Source organism: Thunnus maccoyii, chromosome 17 (genome assembly GCF_910596095.1).
Source record: "Thunnus maccoyii chromosome 17, fThuMac1.1, whole genome shotgun sequence".
Classification (NCBI taxonomy): domain Eukaryota; kingdom Metazoa; phylum Chordata; class Actinopteri; order Scombriformes; family Scombridae; genus Thunnus; species Thunnus maccoyii.
The window spans coordinates 19,931,068-19,947,681 of NC_056549.1; the positions used below are offsets into that span (position 1 = coordinate 19,931,068).

Consider the following 16,614-nt stretch of genomic DNA (forward strand, 5'->3'; position numbering starts at 1 on the left):
AGTACTTTTACTTTTCATACTTTAAGTACATTTTACTGATGATACTTCATATTTTACTTAAGTAACATTTTGAATTCAGGACTTTCACTTGTAATGGAGTACTTTTAGACTATGGTATTTCTAACATTACTTCTGAATACTTCTTATACCACTGAATACTGCTAACATATTAATGCATCAATAATAATACGAATCAAATTAAATAACATTAATTAAAACACACTATAACAGTGGTTCTCAAACTTTTTCATGTCAAGCTGACACAAATCAGACCATGGATCCCCATTTGATAAGATTTTGTCCCAGGTTCCCCCATCTGATGAGATTTTTGCTTTTAGATGTTTTATTACATAAAGTGTACGAAACCCATGACCAAATAATCATACATACTGTCATTGTGTTACTTATGGGTGGAATTATAGTGAAAAAAAAAAAATTCCCCTTTTTGCTGGGACCTCTGGGTGACCCCACTTTAAGAACCACTGCTCTAAAAGGGGCAATTTCTAAATGTCACATACTTCTGATACTATAATATTTTTCGTACTTTATATTACTTTATGTAAGAGTTAGGGTTAGTAATGTAAGTAATACTATAAATACTTGCTGGGGGGGGGGAACAGGCCTGCCCATCCAGGAATTTGGCCCTCCCAGGAGAAATCAGCATCAACTCTGTTTTAATGCAAGGGTTAATGCAATGCTTTCACATCGGGCCAACGAGGCTCAGGAAAAAAATAAAATAAAATTCACCAGGAGGAAAAACTCGTTTGTACGTTTTTTTGTGGGCCACATGTGAAAAATTGATTTGAGTTCTGAGAATAAACTCAGAATTCTGACTTTGGACACTTGGATAACCATCAGCGTGATAAGGACTACCTAAAACAAAAATTTATTTGACATGAACTTTAATATTTTAGTTTTGCTCATGTCCCATCCACTAAGACGAAGGGGGCTGGATTTGTGATCTGTACTGCAGCCAGCCACCAGGGGATGATCGAGATGTTTTGCTTCACTTTTGGGGAGCTGCCATGTCGTCCATCAAACAGTCAATGGTTGCAATATGCAGCTTCACCGCTAGATGCCACTAAACTTACACACTGGACCTTTAAATAAGGGATATTTTTCCACCAATGGTTAAACATACAGAGGCCAAAACGATTGGGCTTCCTTATTTATCCCTCGTATAAAGTGTGTTATATAGTTATATTTAATATAAATATTAATATAAATATAAGTTATATTTTTAATGTTTTCATATAATTAAATTTGGCACTTTTTTATAGACTCTATATTGTAAGTATAGTAGTAATTTTTTGTATTGGCCTTTGTGAGCACTGCTGCACTTGTTATCATGCAGAGTTCACAGTGTAGGCAGGTTCTCCAGGTTTTATTGGTAGGCGGGGTTTCGCCAGCCCGACTGAGGCTGAAGATTGAATCAAAACACCTGTAGAGACCCTGAAGAGGACGCTGGATAAAATACGCCGTTCACCATCTCATCTGAAACATGAGGATATCTTTGACAGCTTCTTTACTCGTAGCGTTGGGCTTCATGTGCCCGATCCATATGTTGGTGAGTCATCTTTTAGTCTGTGGAACAAACTTTTTTTTTTTTTTTTTTTTTAACTCGGAGCTCACCTTTCTTACTTCCTGATGTGAGCCGACGATTTCACTACCGTGTAAAGTGGGTTTTATCACATGTCGACGTGTTAACTGTTTATCCGGCTTGAGTTTTGTTTACAACTTGAAATAAACCAATTAGTGTTAGATACAGTCATCTAAAATTAAATTACAGTCACTTGAAGGCTACATGCTCATCTGCTTATTCGTGTCTATCTCTTGTGTAACACTCATTAGGTGTCACATGGCCCGATTTACACCCCGGGGCTCAATTTCGGACAAAACATTGTAGACAATATTATATGTATGTATGTATGTATAGAGATTAAAAGAGCAGAGAAGCTCACACTTCCCATTTTATGGATTTTCTGGGTGAAATCACCTGATGGCTTTTTTAAATTATTTGTATAATATCCACCATAAAAGTCAAATGAAGTATATGAGTAAATGTGTTCACTACTGCCTGTTGGCTAGAGGTGAGTAATATGATGATACACAATAACTGTCTTACCCTATACTGAGGTATCTATTTGTTTTATGTTTTGGTTGTATTGGGAGATTTTGCAAATTATTCAGAAGTACTGCTTAATGGTAATATAGCTTTACAGATTTAGCATCTATGTGATGACTTACCTTGATCTTTAGGTATCCAGTTCACTAGATTAGCCAATAAGATGCATTCCCATTGGTTGTTTTTAATCTATAAATGGTTTCTCAGTTGAAATTCCAGAAAACGTACTAAATCAAAATACTGCGTATATCAGCTATATATAAACTTACTACGATACAAGATTTTATGAACATGGCCTCTCCATATGATTGGGTACGGCCATTCCTCATCTGCTGAATCCTCCCTCACCCCCACAACAGAATGAATTCAGCTGGGAATGAATTTAAATCTAAATCCATCCTCTACCCACTTCAGGTTACTGAGGCGTTGGACAGTCACACAGTATCACAGGGCTGCAGACACAGTTCACCTAACCTTCATGTCTGTATACTGTGGCAACAAAGCCATGTGTGAACTCTGAGAGAAACAAACAAACCAGAGACATTTCTCACCAGGAATAGAAACTAGAAGATGGTTAAGTTTTGGTCCATTATGATCAGTCACAAGTTAGACAGAGAGTTTACTGCATCCCTTAAATTAGCACTATCTCCAGGAGTAAACATTATTGGTATGGTTGAAAAAACAGTCATATGAAGCTGTCAGCTTCAGTCATATCAAAATCATGATCTTTCTCAGCAGAAAGAGTTTGTCCAGTTGTCATGGAATTGTAGATGTGAAATTTACACTCTAACTGAGCACTTCTCATCCACGTTGACTTAAAAGCTGAGGTTCAAACATCACTCTTGACCTTTTTAGAAACAGAAGAAAATTTCTCCATTTAGTAGCTCCTCTGAAGCTTTTTGATCATGATCTTCAGCAGCTGTTTATTATAGTGCATTATGTTTTATCACCGATGACATATTTCACACTCGTCACTGTTCTCTGTTATCACAAGTTTGGATGGACTTTGTAATTGACAAGAAGAATTAATCATTGAATCTATAAAGCTCTACCATTGAAGCCTCTGATCTATCTCACGTCTCTTGTAACATTTAAATCTTGTAACTAGAGTCTTTCATATCTCGTGGAGATTTTAAAGCTTTATTAGCTGATATTTTTATGACTCTTGTGACTGTTTTTATTAATTCTTTGTTGTTGTTTGTTTCTTGTTCTCAGGTCTCTCTTGAAAAAGAGATCTCAATCTCAATGAGACCACGTGATAAAATAAAGATATATACATACAGTATGGGTGCAACATAATGTTTCTTGGCAGCATTCCTACAGAGTGACTGTTCAGATCGTTCCAAAACGCACATATTCTTTTATGACTGAGTCATCAGCAGTACTCTGTTTTCCAAAGCAAACGTTTTATTCCTCATCCAATATTCACCTTCTTTAGGACTAAAAAGTGGCTGTAAAAACCTTCAAGTAATGTATGCTGGTTACAGGCCATTTAGTCCTCACAACTGATTTTAGTGTGTGACTATCCAGCGCCTTAGAACTTCACACAGTAAATGCAAATTGATTCATGGAATATTGATCAATAACTAATAGAGCAATGTTATCTCTTGGAAGAGCTTATTTAACTTTATATTGCGCCTCTATAATTCTGTTCAAACACTCAAACTGCCATTTGTCAAACGAGAGAAGCTTTTTCCACCTGCATTGTTCTTTATTTTGTATTAAAAGTGTTAAAACAACATTTTGTGCTCTGCTACTTTTACTTACGTGCCAAATGGATGGAATGACATCACCATTTATATCAAGCTGTATTCTTTACATGTGACTTTTTATTGGTTATAACAATGTGATCACTTGCATCATTATGGGTTTATCAGCCACAGTGTCTTTTTTTGAGTTTGTGTTCCTCAACAGGACTTTGTATCTGTGACCTGATTCATGCCTTTATTGCTCTCCTAAAGAAATCTGTTTTTATATGCTTGACAATAAACAGTATTGTGATGATGTTGTTCTCCCATCACCCCCAACTTGAATTATCCTCATCCTTCCTTTTTCTTCATGCGTTTAGTCTCCAGTCCTTACAGACTTTGAGGGATCAGGATATGACCTGGACGGCTCTGGTTCAGGGGATTGGTCGGACCAAGGTAACGCTTGGTGCCATGTTCAATGATTATAAATTTGGCATAGTATCTGTTGTTTATCTAGTGTTCATTTCCAACACCATACACAATATATTTCATCCTTTCTCTTCTCCGCAATCTCACCAGGTGAAATCAACAACAAGGATCAGTCCAACAACAAAGATGTCAGAATATTGGGAGGTGGAACCAAGAATACTTTACAGGTATGACACATGACTTTCTGTGATGATTCTCACTAGCAGGAAATAGAGTAATGCAACTCTTCCTACTTTTGTCTTCAGGATTCTTCGGACTTGACCTTTGATAGTACACACTGGCTTGCAAAAGACAGCGGATCAGGATATGTTGTTGTGGCAAACAGCAAGAGCTTCTTGGAGAACAAAGAAATCCTTGCAGGTAATTTGCAGTATGTTACAAAGACTTTGACAAAGTAACATACTGTGAATGTTTATTTGAACTCATTAATTTATGTTCATGTACGCAGGCATTGTTGCAGGAGGAGTAATAGGAGTGATGGTGGCTGCTGTACTGGGAGCAATATTAATCTACAAATGGCAGAAGAAAGATGGAGGATACATTATGGGCCAGCAGAGGGCTTCAGATGATTTTCACTAACCCGACATGGAGGTGGTTGTTGTTGTTTAAACGTCCACACGATTGAAAACTGTCAAATCAAAACTTGTTTTATAAGGCAGATGTTCCCACGGAGCAACGGACCGGTGCCGTTTCTTAGGACATTTGCTGCTGGGCCTTTTGGAAACTGAAAGCTGAATCATAATTATATAATTTTATAGGCTGCTGAACACTGTTTTTGTGGTAATTATCTTGAACTTTGCACAATCCCTGCTGCATTTCTCTTAATCACTTACTGTCATGACCCCCAACAACATTATACTTACTTTTAATTAAAGTAGTTCATCAGTGGGTCACAAGTCAGTCATCATCACCTCTTCTCAGCACTCAGTGGTGCATGAAATCTGTCTGACTGCACTACCTGAGGTCTATCTGACCATACTTTAATTTAGTACTGTAAGTAACCACAATTAAACACACACACACAAGTTTTGCTTTTTGTTTAGTTCTGTTTTGCTCTCTTTCTCTGTCATTTTTAACTGGGTATCGAGGCTTATTTTTGATTTGTGAATCAAAATTTGTTCAGCCTGTACCCAACAAAATTTTTTTTTTTTGTATAAAAACAGTCTATGGTGCAGAAAAAGGTTGGTATCACCAAGACGGTGAGACTAATAACTATTTTTTTCTATTTTTACTTGATATTCTGTTGCTTAATGCAAATATTATCTGTTGTTATTCATTGATAATTTATTTATATCTATGGTAAAATATGAAGTATTGTCTTTATTTGATGATTTAGTGGATTTCCTCTTTTACAAAGATGTGAGATTGCTTCATTCTATCTTAGGACAGTAGCTGCCATTGAGGACACTGAGGTCATGTTTTGCATGTGCAACTTTAAATTTCAGTGGTAATTAGATACTTGCGGTAGTATGCCAGGATAATGATCAGTGACAACACTGAAATTATATTTGAAATGTACACGACATGTAAGTTGAGCATTGAAAGAAAATGGTAACAGTTGCCATATTTGATCTGTCAGTTTAAAGTGGCTCCTTTCTTTGTTTCCATGTAAACATTTTGTAACATTTGAATTTAAAAAATAGGACCTATGATCAAAATGTACAGTAACTGTAATATAGTAACAGATGAAGGATTTTATTTTTATTATTAAAACGGGCAAAAATTGGTTGTTGTTAGGCCCTATTCATCCATATCACACACACATTTTGCCTGATTACACTTCTTCTCAGGACTGTGTGGGCATGAACAGAGCATGTCTGATTGACATCTCCTTCCTGTTACACCTGTCAAGGTGGCACCATTTACCTTCAGTACGTGTGTGTGTGTGTGTGTGTGTGCAGGGCCTTTCAGAGCAACATGTACGACAAATGACCTCCAGTATTTCTCTGCTCTCTGTCACAGCTCTGCTTGTAGCAAAATTATTTCACCCACTGTGTAAAGCAGTGAAACCTCAGGAGGATAACTCCATTACTGTAAGCTAAATAATTCATGTGATCTGAAATAAGACTTTGGGGTATTTAATTCTTGGGTCTTTATTAAATGTAAATGACAATGGTTTGCCACAATGTAACACATTATCTCACCTGTATGCATCACGAAATGATATTTACTATTGTGATGCTCCATAATTGTTAATAAATTATCTTTATAACAATTTAAATCTCTAGAATTGTCTTTATTTTGAGGTTATTAAGAAAAAGGCTGTATGGAACTATATGGTCCTTTTTCTTTGGAACAACCAGGATTCTACTAGAGCTGGCGTCCGACCAAACTGAGCGATTGGGGAAGAAGGGTCTTGATAAGAGAGGTGACCAAGAACCCGATGGTCACTCTGGCTGAGCTCCAGAGAGCCTGTGTGAAGATGGGAGAAACCTCAAGAAGGACAACCATCACGGCAACACTCCACCAATCTCGGCTTTATGGCAGAGTGGCCAGACGGAAGCCTCTTCTCAGTGAAAGACACGGGAAAGTCTGCTTGGAGTTTGCAAAAAAGCACCTAAAGGTCTCTCAGACTGTGAGAAACAAGATTCTCTGGTCTGATGAAACCAAGATTGAACTGTTTGGCCTCAGTTCTAATCTTTATTTCTGGAGGAAACCAGGCACCGCCCATCACCTGTCCAATACCATCCCAGCGGTGAAGCATGGTGGTGGCAGCATCATGCTGTGGGGGTTTTCAGCGGCAGGGACTAGGGGACTGGTCAGGGCTGAGGTAAAGCTGAACGGAGCAAAATACAGAGATATCCTTAATGAAAACCTGGTCCAGAGCCCTCAGGACCTTGGACTGGGCCGAAGGTTCACCTTCCAACAAGACAAGGACCCTAAGCACACAGCCAAGACAACGCAGGAGTGGCTTATGGACAACTCTGAATGTCCTTGAGTGGCCCAGCCGAAGCCCTAACCTGAACCCAATCGAACATCTCTGGAGAGACCTGAAAATGGCTGTCCATCGATGGTCCCCATCCAATCTGACAGAGCTTGAGAGGATCGGTAGAGAAGAATGGCAGAAAATCCCCAAATCCAGGTGTGCAAAGCATGTTGCTTCATACTCAAGAAGACTCGAGGCTGTAATCGCTGCCAGAGGTGCTTCAACTATGTACTGAGTAAAGGGTCTGAATACTTATGTCAATGTGATATTTCAGTTTTTCCTTTTTAATAAATTTGCAAAAAATTCTAAAATTCTGCCTTCGCTTTGTCATTATGGGGTATTGAGTGTAGATTGATGAGGGGTAAAAATGAATTTACACAATTTTTGCATAAGGCTGCAACATAACAAAATGTGGGGAAAAAGAAGGGGTCTGAATACTTTCTGAATGCACTGTATAAAGTAAATAAAAGAAATTGTTTTAAATTAATCAATAAATAAATCAGCTGAATAAAATAATGAAGTACTGAATACTGAAGTAAAAAATTAATAGAATTTTGTTACATAAATATTCCAACTCTTTCCTCTACATGATTGCAATTAAAACTATGTGTCTGTTCTATTTTTTATGCTTTACTGAACAATGAATTGACAATATCTATGGTAATAGATATTTGGCATGTGTCTAATAAAGTAGTAAATATAAATAACATAATATAATGTCAAATCAATAAAAATATGATTACATAAATTGGTCTTCAATTTAAAGGTTTGTACTGCCTATTAATTTGTATAATTATACACATCTCAACAGTGAGATTTTAAATTCATACACAGTAATTGTAAAAAAGTCATGTACTCTATCTATCTATCTATCTATCTATCTATCTATCTATCTATCTATCTATCTATCTATCTATTAGGCTACATAGACAAGCTACACAACAACATGCATGCACAGAAAATCAAAACATTTGCACATAAATCTCAAAACAAAACGATTACCTGAAGCCTGTTGGTTACCTTGTAACTTCTAAACATCCATTGGTTTAAGTTCCTGTCCGTCACACGAGTCTCTGTAGTCCCCTCCTTTTCCTCCTCTTTCTCCCCGGGCAGAGCGTTTGTTTTTATCCGCGGTGTCGTGCAGGTTTGTCGGGGAAGCGGTGGGCGTTCCTACGTGTTCGTTCGCTAACTGTTGATGTCGAGAAGCATTTCTCACCTCCACCACGACTAGCTATCCCGATGTTTCTCCCTACGCTTGTGGAGGACATGCATCATTTCAAGCCGAGTCGAGACAGACTGTACACCACCCGGTGTTGTGGATGTTGCCACGTCCGGACGGGGACCATCATCCTGGGAACATGGTACATGGTGCGTAAAATGGTTGATAGCATTGCTAATGTTAGCTATCACTTGTGTTAAGTTCACTGAAGTAGCAAGTTACATAAAGAATGGCAACAAGGCAGTGACATCTGCTTCTGGTTGTGTGTTGTAATTGTTGTCGGCAGCTGCAATATTAGCTAAATGTCATTTTTGACTGTTTTAAACAGCTGTTACGAGGCTAGCGCAGGATGCTAGCATTAGCCATTAGCCTGCAATCGTCTCAGGTTTGGCTAGTAGTATTTCTGTCGGTGCAGCTCACACAGACTTAAAAACGCGGTTAGTAACCCGATCACCGCACAGCAAATAGTCGATGCCTACCGGTTATTTGCACCTGGATGATATGTGAAGGTTAAACATTTAGAAAAAAATGACATTTGGCCTGGATAGCACGTTAGCTAACTTAGCCGACACTCGGCTGACGTTATGTTGTCAAATCATAACAAGAAGAAATCCGCAGAAACATTCATTTCAGGACACAGATTTAAATCACGTCCCTGTTTTGCAATTTAATTTAGGCACGTTGAAATAGTTCACTGTCATATGCACATTTTGTTCCTGCAGCACTCTAAACTCAGAGCTGAATAAATCACAGATGTTTTGGTTGGGTCTCAAAATCCTCTTCTGCGTTTTTTTGCCAGCTGGACAATATTTAGCACTCAGAGCACGTCAGTCATCTTCCTCTGTTTTCTCTGTGTTTTTATTTTATTTAACATTGATTTTACCAGGAAAACCTCATTGTTATTAAAAATCTCATTTGCAAGGTTGTCCTGGACAAGACAGGCAGCAACATAAAAATAAGTTATGACAGACAGACCTCCTTTTAGTCAATATAAAAGAATGAAGTCATGAATAAAATTACAATAAAAGAGAAAATAAAAATACAATCTTAATACTAGAATTTAGCACTCAAACCTGTATAGTGAAGTTAAATTCTGCTACAACAATCAGACATACAGCTATTTAGGGACCTGTGGTTGGACAATTATCAATGTAAGAGCAGCCAGATTAGGGATGTTAAATCACTTTTTGCATTTATGTCAGTCTCGAGAATATTTACTTGTTTTGTAAAGGCTTATTTATGGTAAGTAGCACGACACTTGCCAGGAATTTAAAAAGTCGCGCGTGGTTTTCAAGTGTATGCTTTGGCGAAAGGTTTCAGTCGTCTCCATGGTAACCAGACACCAACCTCCTGCCGGCTTGTTTAGTTACATTATATCATCCTGACCGGGACTAATTAAACAACAATGTTACAAGTTATCTAAAGTTACAGACCAAACTATAAATAAGGAAGTTCAGTGAAAACTACAGTCTCCATGGCAACGTGGTAACGCTACCCAATCACATTGCGCGCCAAGATATGATGGTGTCAGCAACAACAAAATTCTCTAGGTGCGCGACATGAAAGGAAAGTGCTTTTTTCTGTCGAAAATACGTCATTTATGTCGAGCGACACTTATCTAAAATGTCCAGCGACCTACCATGAAGGAGCCTTTAATGTTTGTTGTTTTGGTTTGATAAATCCTCTATTACACATAAGATAGCCTACTCTTCAATACTACCTGAAGCCTTGTTGGGAAGGCGTTAAGACAGCAGCACACAAAATACAATTACTGATACAAAATGATAAAAATATTTATAATAGTTGTTGTTAGGATGTTGACCTTGTTGTAGAACCTTACACTAACAGCTTGAGGTTTTTTTGAGAGCATTCTTCGTCAGTTTTGTTACTACTACATCTCCATTCTTGATTAAAGGACAGCACAGTGACTTTGTTTATATTTCTGCAACATCAAATTTTGTACATTTTACAAGGCTGCCAAAGATTTTCCAGAACATATTTTCCTTCCTTTATGTCAGTCATTGGTTTCAGTTCACTGCACCATGATATCATTTCTTTTTCACGGTATTTACAGTTGATTAGTTGTCTTGCAAGCTCAATTTTTCAACAACATATCTTGTAAATGCAGCTGACAATTAATGATGGAGTTTCCTTGAATGGTTCCTCCTCACGACTGCCTTCCCACGATGATGATGATGAAGTAACTTGGACAAAAAAAAAGGGTCATTAATTGTTGACAGTGTTTCCTATCTCTCCCATTTCTTAAGTTTTTCATAAAATACAAGCATGAACTGAAACCAATGGTTGCTTTTGGGGTAAGAATTCAATGAAAAAACATTCCAAATCACTTGGAAAATTGGTAAAGGACATACAAGTTCACTTCAAATAGAGTCCTTTTTTGTAAAAAAAAAAAAAAAATAAAAAAAAGCCTTTTTCTTTTACCACCTTCTCCTCAGGTTGTCAACCTGTTGATGGGCATCCTGCTGACTGTCGCTGTTACCCACCCAGAAAATGTACCCACCATCGACTTGCAGTACGAGGTCATCGACCATTATTTCGCCTCTGATAGGATGTCTGGTAAGCAATGACATATACATAAGAACGGCTGTAAAGGACTAACAAATTGCATTGAAAAAACAGTGAAATTTATTCAGTTCATCAAGCATTTACACATCAAACACATCACTTTTATTATGTGGGCCTTCGGATTCCACTGTGGCTTGATGAAGATGGTTTGACCACTGAAACATCATGAACAAATAGTATCTGCATTAGACCTACATGTGTATAGCTGCTTTTTTTCTGTTCGGGGCCTTTCACCAACCCATGAGCGGCTGTTATGCTGAGGTTGAACATGTGATTCATCTTCCACAGGGAGCAGAGCTCCCTGGTGACAGCAAAACAAAACAACTCATGATGACAACAGCACGCTGCTGCGTTGTCTACATGTTGTTTGAAAATGTTGTTGTTGGTGTGATGCCACCAGATCTGCTCCTCTGTATTTTCTCAAAGGGTGTATGTTTGTCTAAGGTGTTTGTATGTGCTAGGGCAGGACTGCAAGAGGGTTTTTCTTTTAAGCTGGCGGTTGTTTTGTTGATTCATTCGTTGGCTTGGTGAAGGCCTCTTCATTTTTCTGAAACAGTGATTCAGCGGGAGAGGAGGGGAAACAAGCCATGGTGGGTTGACCTTCCCACAGCAGGCTCATGCCAGCACTCAGGGCAGTGGAGGTTGTCCAGAGGCAATGTTAGCATTCAGACTGGTTCAGTTATCATTAACCTTGACTATTGGTGCAGCTTCAACAGGCTGCTATCATTTTATTCCATCATCCAGGCCATGTTTACAAGATTTAACTGACAAAATGTGTGGAAAATGGCTTTTCTTAAGTATTTTTTTTCTAAGTTAATTACAATTATCTACAGGAAATAGCAAGGTAGCCTTGGCATAATGAATGCCAAACATTGTCAGATTGCAACTTCTCCAATGTGCTGAATATCTTTGGGTTCAAGACTGTATTCATGATCTAACTAAATATGAAGTAAAACACTATAGTGATATAAAGACAAGAATGAAACTGTTTAGACCTGGCAGAGATTGATGTAGATTGAAATTTGTGTTTTACACACAGTAACAAAGTGGTATCTCCAGCATCTGCATTGTGTAAGTCTGTTTTTTCTTTTCATAATTCGATAAAGATTAGAACTTTTTTTCCCCTCAAAAAAAACTTAAAATTAGATCCAGACAGTCCACTGACACATCCATACATTGATATACAAGTTATTCTGCTTGAGCTACTGAATAACAAAGACATGTGTCTGGACCGCAGTGCTGCTGTAGCTCTCTCACTAGCATCCTTCTAGTGCAACAGGCAGGACAATTTGAGGAAGCGAGAGAGTGAGTGATGGCGAGAGAAGAGGATATGAAAGGCAGACCTTTTTAATTATCCCGGACTGAGTTTCATTGTGTGTTCTTTACCGGGAGAGAGCGCGAGGCTTAATGCTCCCCAGAGCTGGCCTTTTAAAACGGAGTAAGCTGGAAAGTGAGAAGCCCGGGAGACTGTTCACTCACACTGTATGCAAATCACAGCAGCCCCTAAGAACACAAGCGAATGTCCACTCAACTACACTCAGTCATATATTAACAGTTAAATCTAAAGCTGTACTAAAATCATACTTTACCTTTGTCTTCATTTGATCACCTTATTTATTCCCACTTGCTCCCATACAGAGAATGCCTGTGTCGGATTTGCCATCTCTCTGCTGATGCTCACCATCAGTGCCATGATGGTGTATGGAGCCATAACTGTAAGTGTGCACAGTAGTTATGTTGGCTTTTTAAAGTCTTTTTTTATATATATATATACTTAAAGCACTTTCACGATTTCTTATGCAAATATGTAATCCCAAAATGTGCATGCATTAAAAAAAAATCTTTCAAGAGGTAAGTATGACATAACATGAAATACCAAAGCTCCCTGCCCTGTTTCTTTCTTCCTCTTTTTTTTTTTTTTTTTTTTAGTACAGTACGTTTTAACAAGATGTTCAAAAGAGCACTGATGCAGTGGGAGTGTAGCACACAATGCTATGTTCTCACCGCCTGTCATCTTTACCTCACAGGCCTGCCTGATGGCATCAAGACTGACAGGTTTGATAGCCTTTTGATGTGGATCTGTATTAAGCTGCTAGTTGGGGTGACTGCACAGTTAAAGTATGACACGCGCCTGCATGCCGTCTGTCTGTGCAGGAGTTATGCTTTAGCTGTGCAAGTACATGCTCCCAGACAACTGTAGTTGGCACCCTTTTCAAAGTAGTGAGGCGGAGCGGAACCGCTTTTGCTGTAGTGTCCCAGTGAAATATCCCTCAATGTCTGAAAGCTGATCATAATACAAAACAGATGTATTTTGCTATATGATGTAGTAATGGAGAGTGAAGTAGGCCATACAGAGTTTACTGTGCTTTCGCTAGAAAAAAAACATCCACAGTGCCAGTAGAGACTCTTGTGAACAACCTAATTGAAGGACCACTTTGCTGATTTTCAACCTGCTGTCTGTATTTGTTACACTAATACGTGCTAATATACACAGTTGCAGCGTCAGCACTTAACTGTAGGTAGGCTCTTTTCATTTACTTACTCCAAACCACATCTGAAGATACATTTAAATGAGAAAAAATAAGAATAAACGTAAGAAATAAGATATATATATAAAGAAAACTAGAGTAAGATATTTAAAAACCAGGATAATGTTAAACATTGAAACTAGGAAAACTACTGTGTTAGTTTCTTCTGCTCAGTATGTGTGTGAATGCATCATCAGCTGTAGGATTTGCAGAGGTAAATTAAACCTACCTACAGGATACAGATATAATATGTAGAGATGAGGTTGGAAAAAAAAAAAGCAACAGGGTCCTTCTGTGTCCTCTGAGTTGATTGATCACATCTATTAATCTCCTCCTGTTTCCGTCCTCAGCATCGCGATGGCTGGCTCATCCCGTTTTTCTGCTACCAGCTGTTTGACTTTGCTCTGAGCTGCCTGGTGGCCATCAGCTCTCTCACCTACCTGCCCAGGATCAAGGACTACTTGGACCAGCTGGTTAGTCTGCATCTTCTTGTTGACATAATGTGCTCAATGCACCCTTCTATTAACAGAAGACAGTTCTAATAGATAAAGCTCACTAAAAAATCAGGGTTTATTTAAGAGTAAAGTTATTCTAATTTTAAAGCGCAGTAAATAAGTCCCGACACATTAAGAATAAGTTGTTTCCTCCTACAAGAGGACGCTGTTACCATTTTAGAACATGATTCAACACTCATAAAAATTGACAAGAAAAATTGGGGGGAAGGCAAAGAAGCCCGAGTCCCTCAAAATAATTAAGTCAGAGAAAAAATACTTTAAAATAACCTATTCTTTTTTTTTTTTTTTTAAAGTAATGAAAGAGTCCAGTCTAACAGTTTTCTGCTACAATAGTCCCAAAGTTGTATTCTGTTGGTCTTGAAGTCAGCTTTGATGCTGATGTGAGCTGAATAAGCACAAGTGTTATTGATTATATGACATCGTCTGTTCTTTTCTTCCTCAGCCGGATTTCCCCTACAAGGATAACCTCCTGTCTATGGACTCCAGCTGCCTATTGCTCTTTGTGCTTGTCTTCTTTGCCTTCCTGATCATCCTCAAGGTGAAACTGGCCTTCTTTCGCATTTAAATATATGTTTTTTTTCCATTGTGTTGGCTCAGAAAACTTAGATTCTTATAAAGCAAACTATTAGCACTCTGATCTAAAGAGAAATGTGACATGTTACAGTACACTTAGTTGCTGCCTTACAAAGAGTAAGATGAGAACATTGATATATTAATTTTCCGTCTGCGTGTTCAGTAAAGGGACGAGTCCAAGACGTGGTTAGCTGAGCAAGGAAAAATCCTGCATGATTATCTGTTTACCATCAACACTGGTTCTGTCATGTTTACATTTTTTTCTGGTGCATTTAACTTGTAATGGAAAAAGAGACGTCATGGTTCAACAAGTTTAAAGATTGAAGCTGTTGACTGACAATTAATTCACCCAGTCTGACTCAACCCTAAAATCCCCAAATACATACTTCTCTTTGCTCTCAAGGCTTACTTGATCAACTGTGTGTGGAACTGCTACAAGTACATCAACAACAGGAACATGCCAGAGATTGCCGTCTACCCCGCCTTTGAGACTCCACCACAGGTATGCAAGCGAACTCAGTCACTCTCTGATTGACTTTTATGAACTTGTGAGTGTCATCCACTGCCACGAAGACAAACTGTGTATCAGATTGTACAACATGTAATGTTTAAATCAAGCCAGCAGGTGGCATCGCCCTCCACACATTTACTATACTGTTTGTAAGAGTGTTCCATGTCAGGAAAAACATTTTATTACCAGTTAAATTTTCCAAAGGAAGTATAAAACATACTATATTTAAGACTCACTGTTTTATTTTTAGCACTTTCACTAAAATAAAAGAGACACAAAAGATGAATATGCTGCCAGAGTCCCTAGAAAAATCTTTGTGAAATGCAACTTTCTGGCAATTTTTATCCACTCATCCTCATGATCTGTGTGCAGTCAGAAAAAATTCCGTTTAATATGGAATACCTGGTTGATGTTTTTTTGTACATTTACTCTAATTGGCCTTCCCCCCCCCATTTTCTCTACAGTACATCCTGCCCACCTACGAGATGGCAATGAAGATGCCAGAGAAGGAACCACCTCCCCCTTACATGCCTGCTTAAGCACCAGCCCCATTGCCAAAACACATACACAAACAAACACACATTGCCATATGCATTCCTACGTTCCCTCACCAACCCTTTCTGAACACCATTACGCCCTAATCCCCCACCCCCCCTCCTCCCCGGACCTACTGTGTACGTGTAAGGCCACTGATAATGTTTTGTTTGACCCCCCCCCCCCCTCGCTCACTGTATTTCTAGAGAGATTCTATCGAGCATCCTGCAACGTGAGAGGACAAAGGTGGGAGAGACTGAAAATTGTGTGAAATGAATGAATGAATGTGATGTTTGAAAAGTGATGGAAGCTACCCGCCCGCCCCATACCCCCCACCCCCCTCTCTGGCCTTTTTTATGTCTTAGTAAAAGGGATACATGTGATAATTAAATTGCTTGAAATGCTATCATCAATCCAGCACCATCCTATCTATAGATTGATATATGAAGTGTAAAATGAAAAAAAATATGACAATCCACTTATTATAGCTCTTATTGTTGAATTGTGTTACTTTTTTTCTCCTAATTATTAAGATCTAGACTATTCCATCACAGTCTTGAATGGAGTCCGTAGCACTTGTTTGTCTGTTATTTATTTAGCTTTGCTGTGGTTCAGTTCACCACCACTCCTGACATTTTCGTCACTTCTCTGCTGCCCTGACGGTCTATGGCCTCGTGTTAGCAAAGCTAGTGAAAAGGTTTTCCAGCTGAGACAGAGAGAGAGAGAAAGCAGAGGGCACTGACAGATGGATCATCTTCTCTGCTTCTTTCTCGCCTGACATCTGGAGCAATCGGCTAGTCTTGTGAACATTAGTAGTTGCATGCTTATCCACCCGCCCATTACTTTACTGGTATTATGATTTTATCCTAGTGGAAAAAATATTTGACTTCAATAAAAGTTTCAAAACATTTATATCATCA

The 16,614-nt window shown here is 38.5% G+C and overlaps 1 protein-coding gene across 1 annotated transcript; it reads left to right on the plus strand.

The window, feature by feature from the left end:
- Nucleotides 1-8,323: 8,323 nt before the first annotated feature.
- laptm4a (lysosomal protein transmembrane 4 alpha) lies at nucleotides 8,324-16,614 on the plus strand. Its single transcript, XM_042391480.1, has 7 exons — nucleotides 8,324-8,596; nucleotides 10,904-11,024; nucleotides 12,672-12,748; nucleotides 13,912-14,034; nucleotides 14,519-14,614; nucleotides 15,053-15,151; nucleotides 15,625-16,614. Exons 1-7 carry the CDS (start codon nucleotides 8,468-8,470, stop codon nucleotides 15,697-15,699), a joined length of 720 nt encoding a protein of 239 aa, XP_042247414.1. The 5' UTR covers nucleotides 8,324-8,467; the 3' UTR covers nucleotides 15,700-16,614.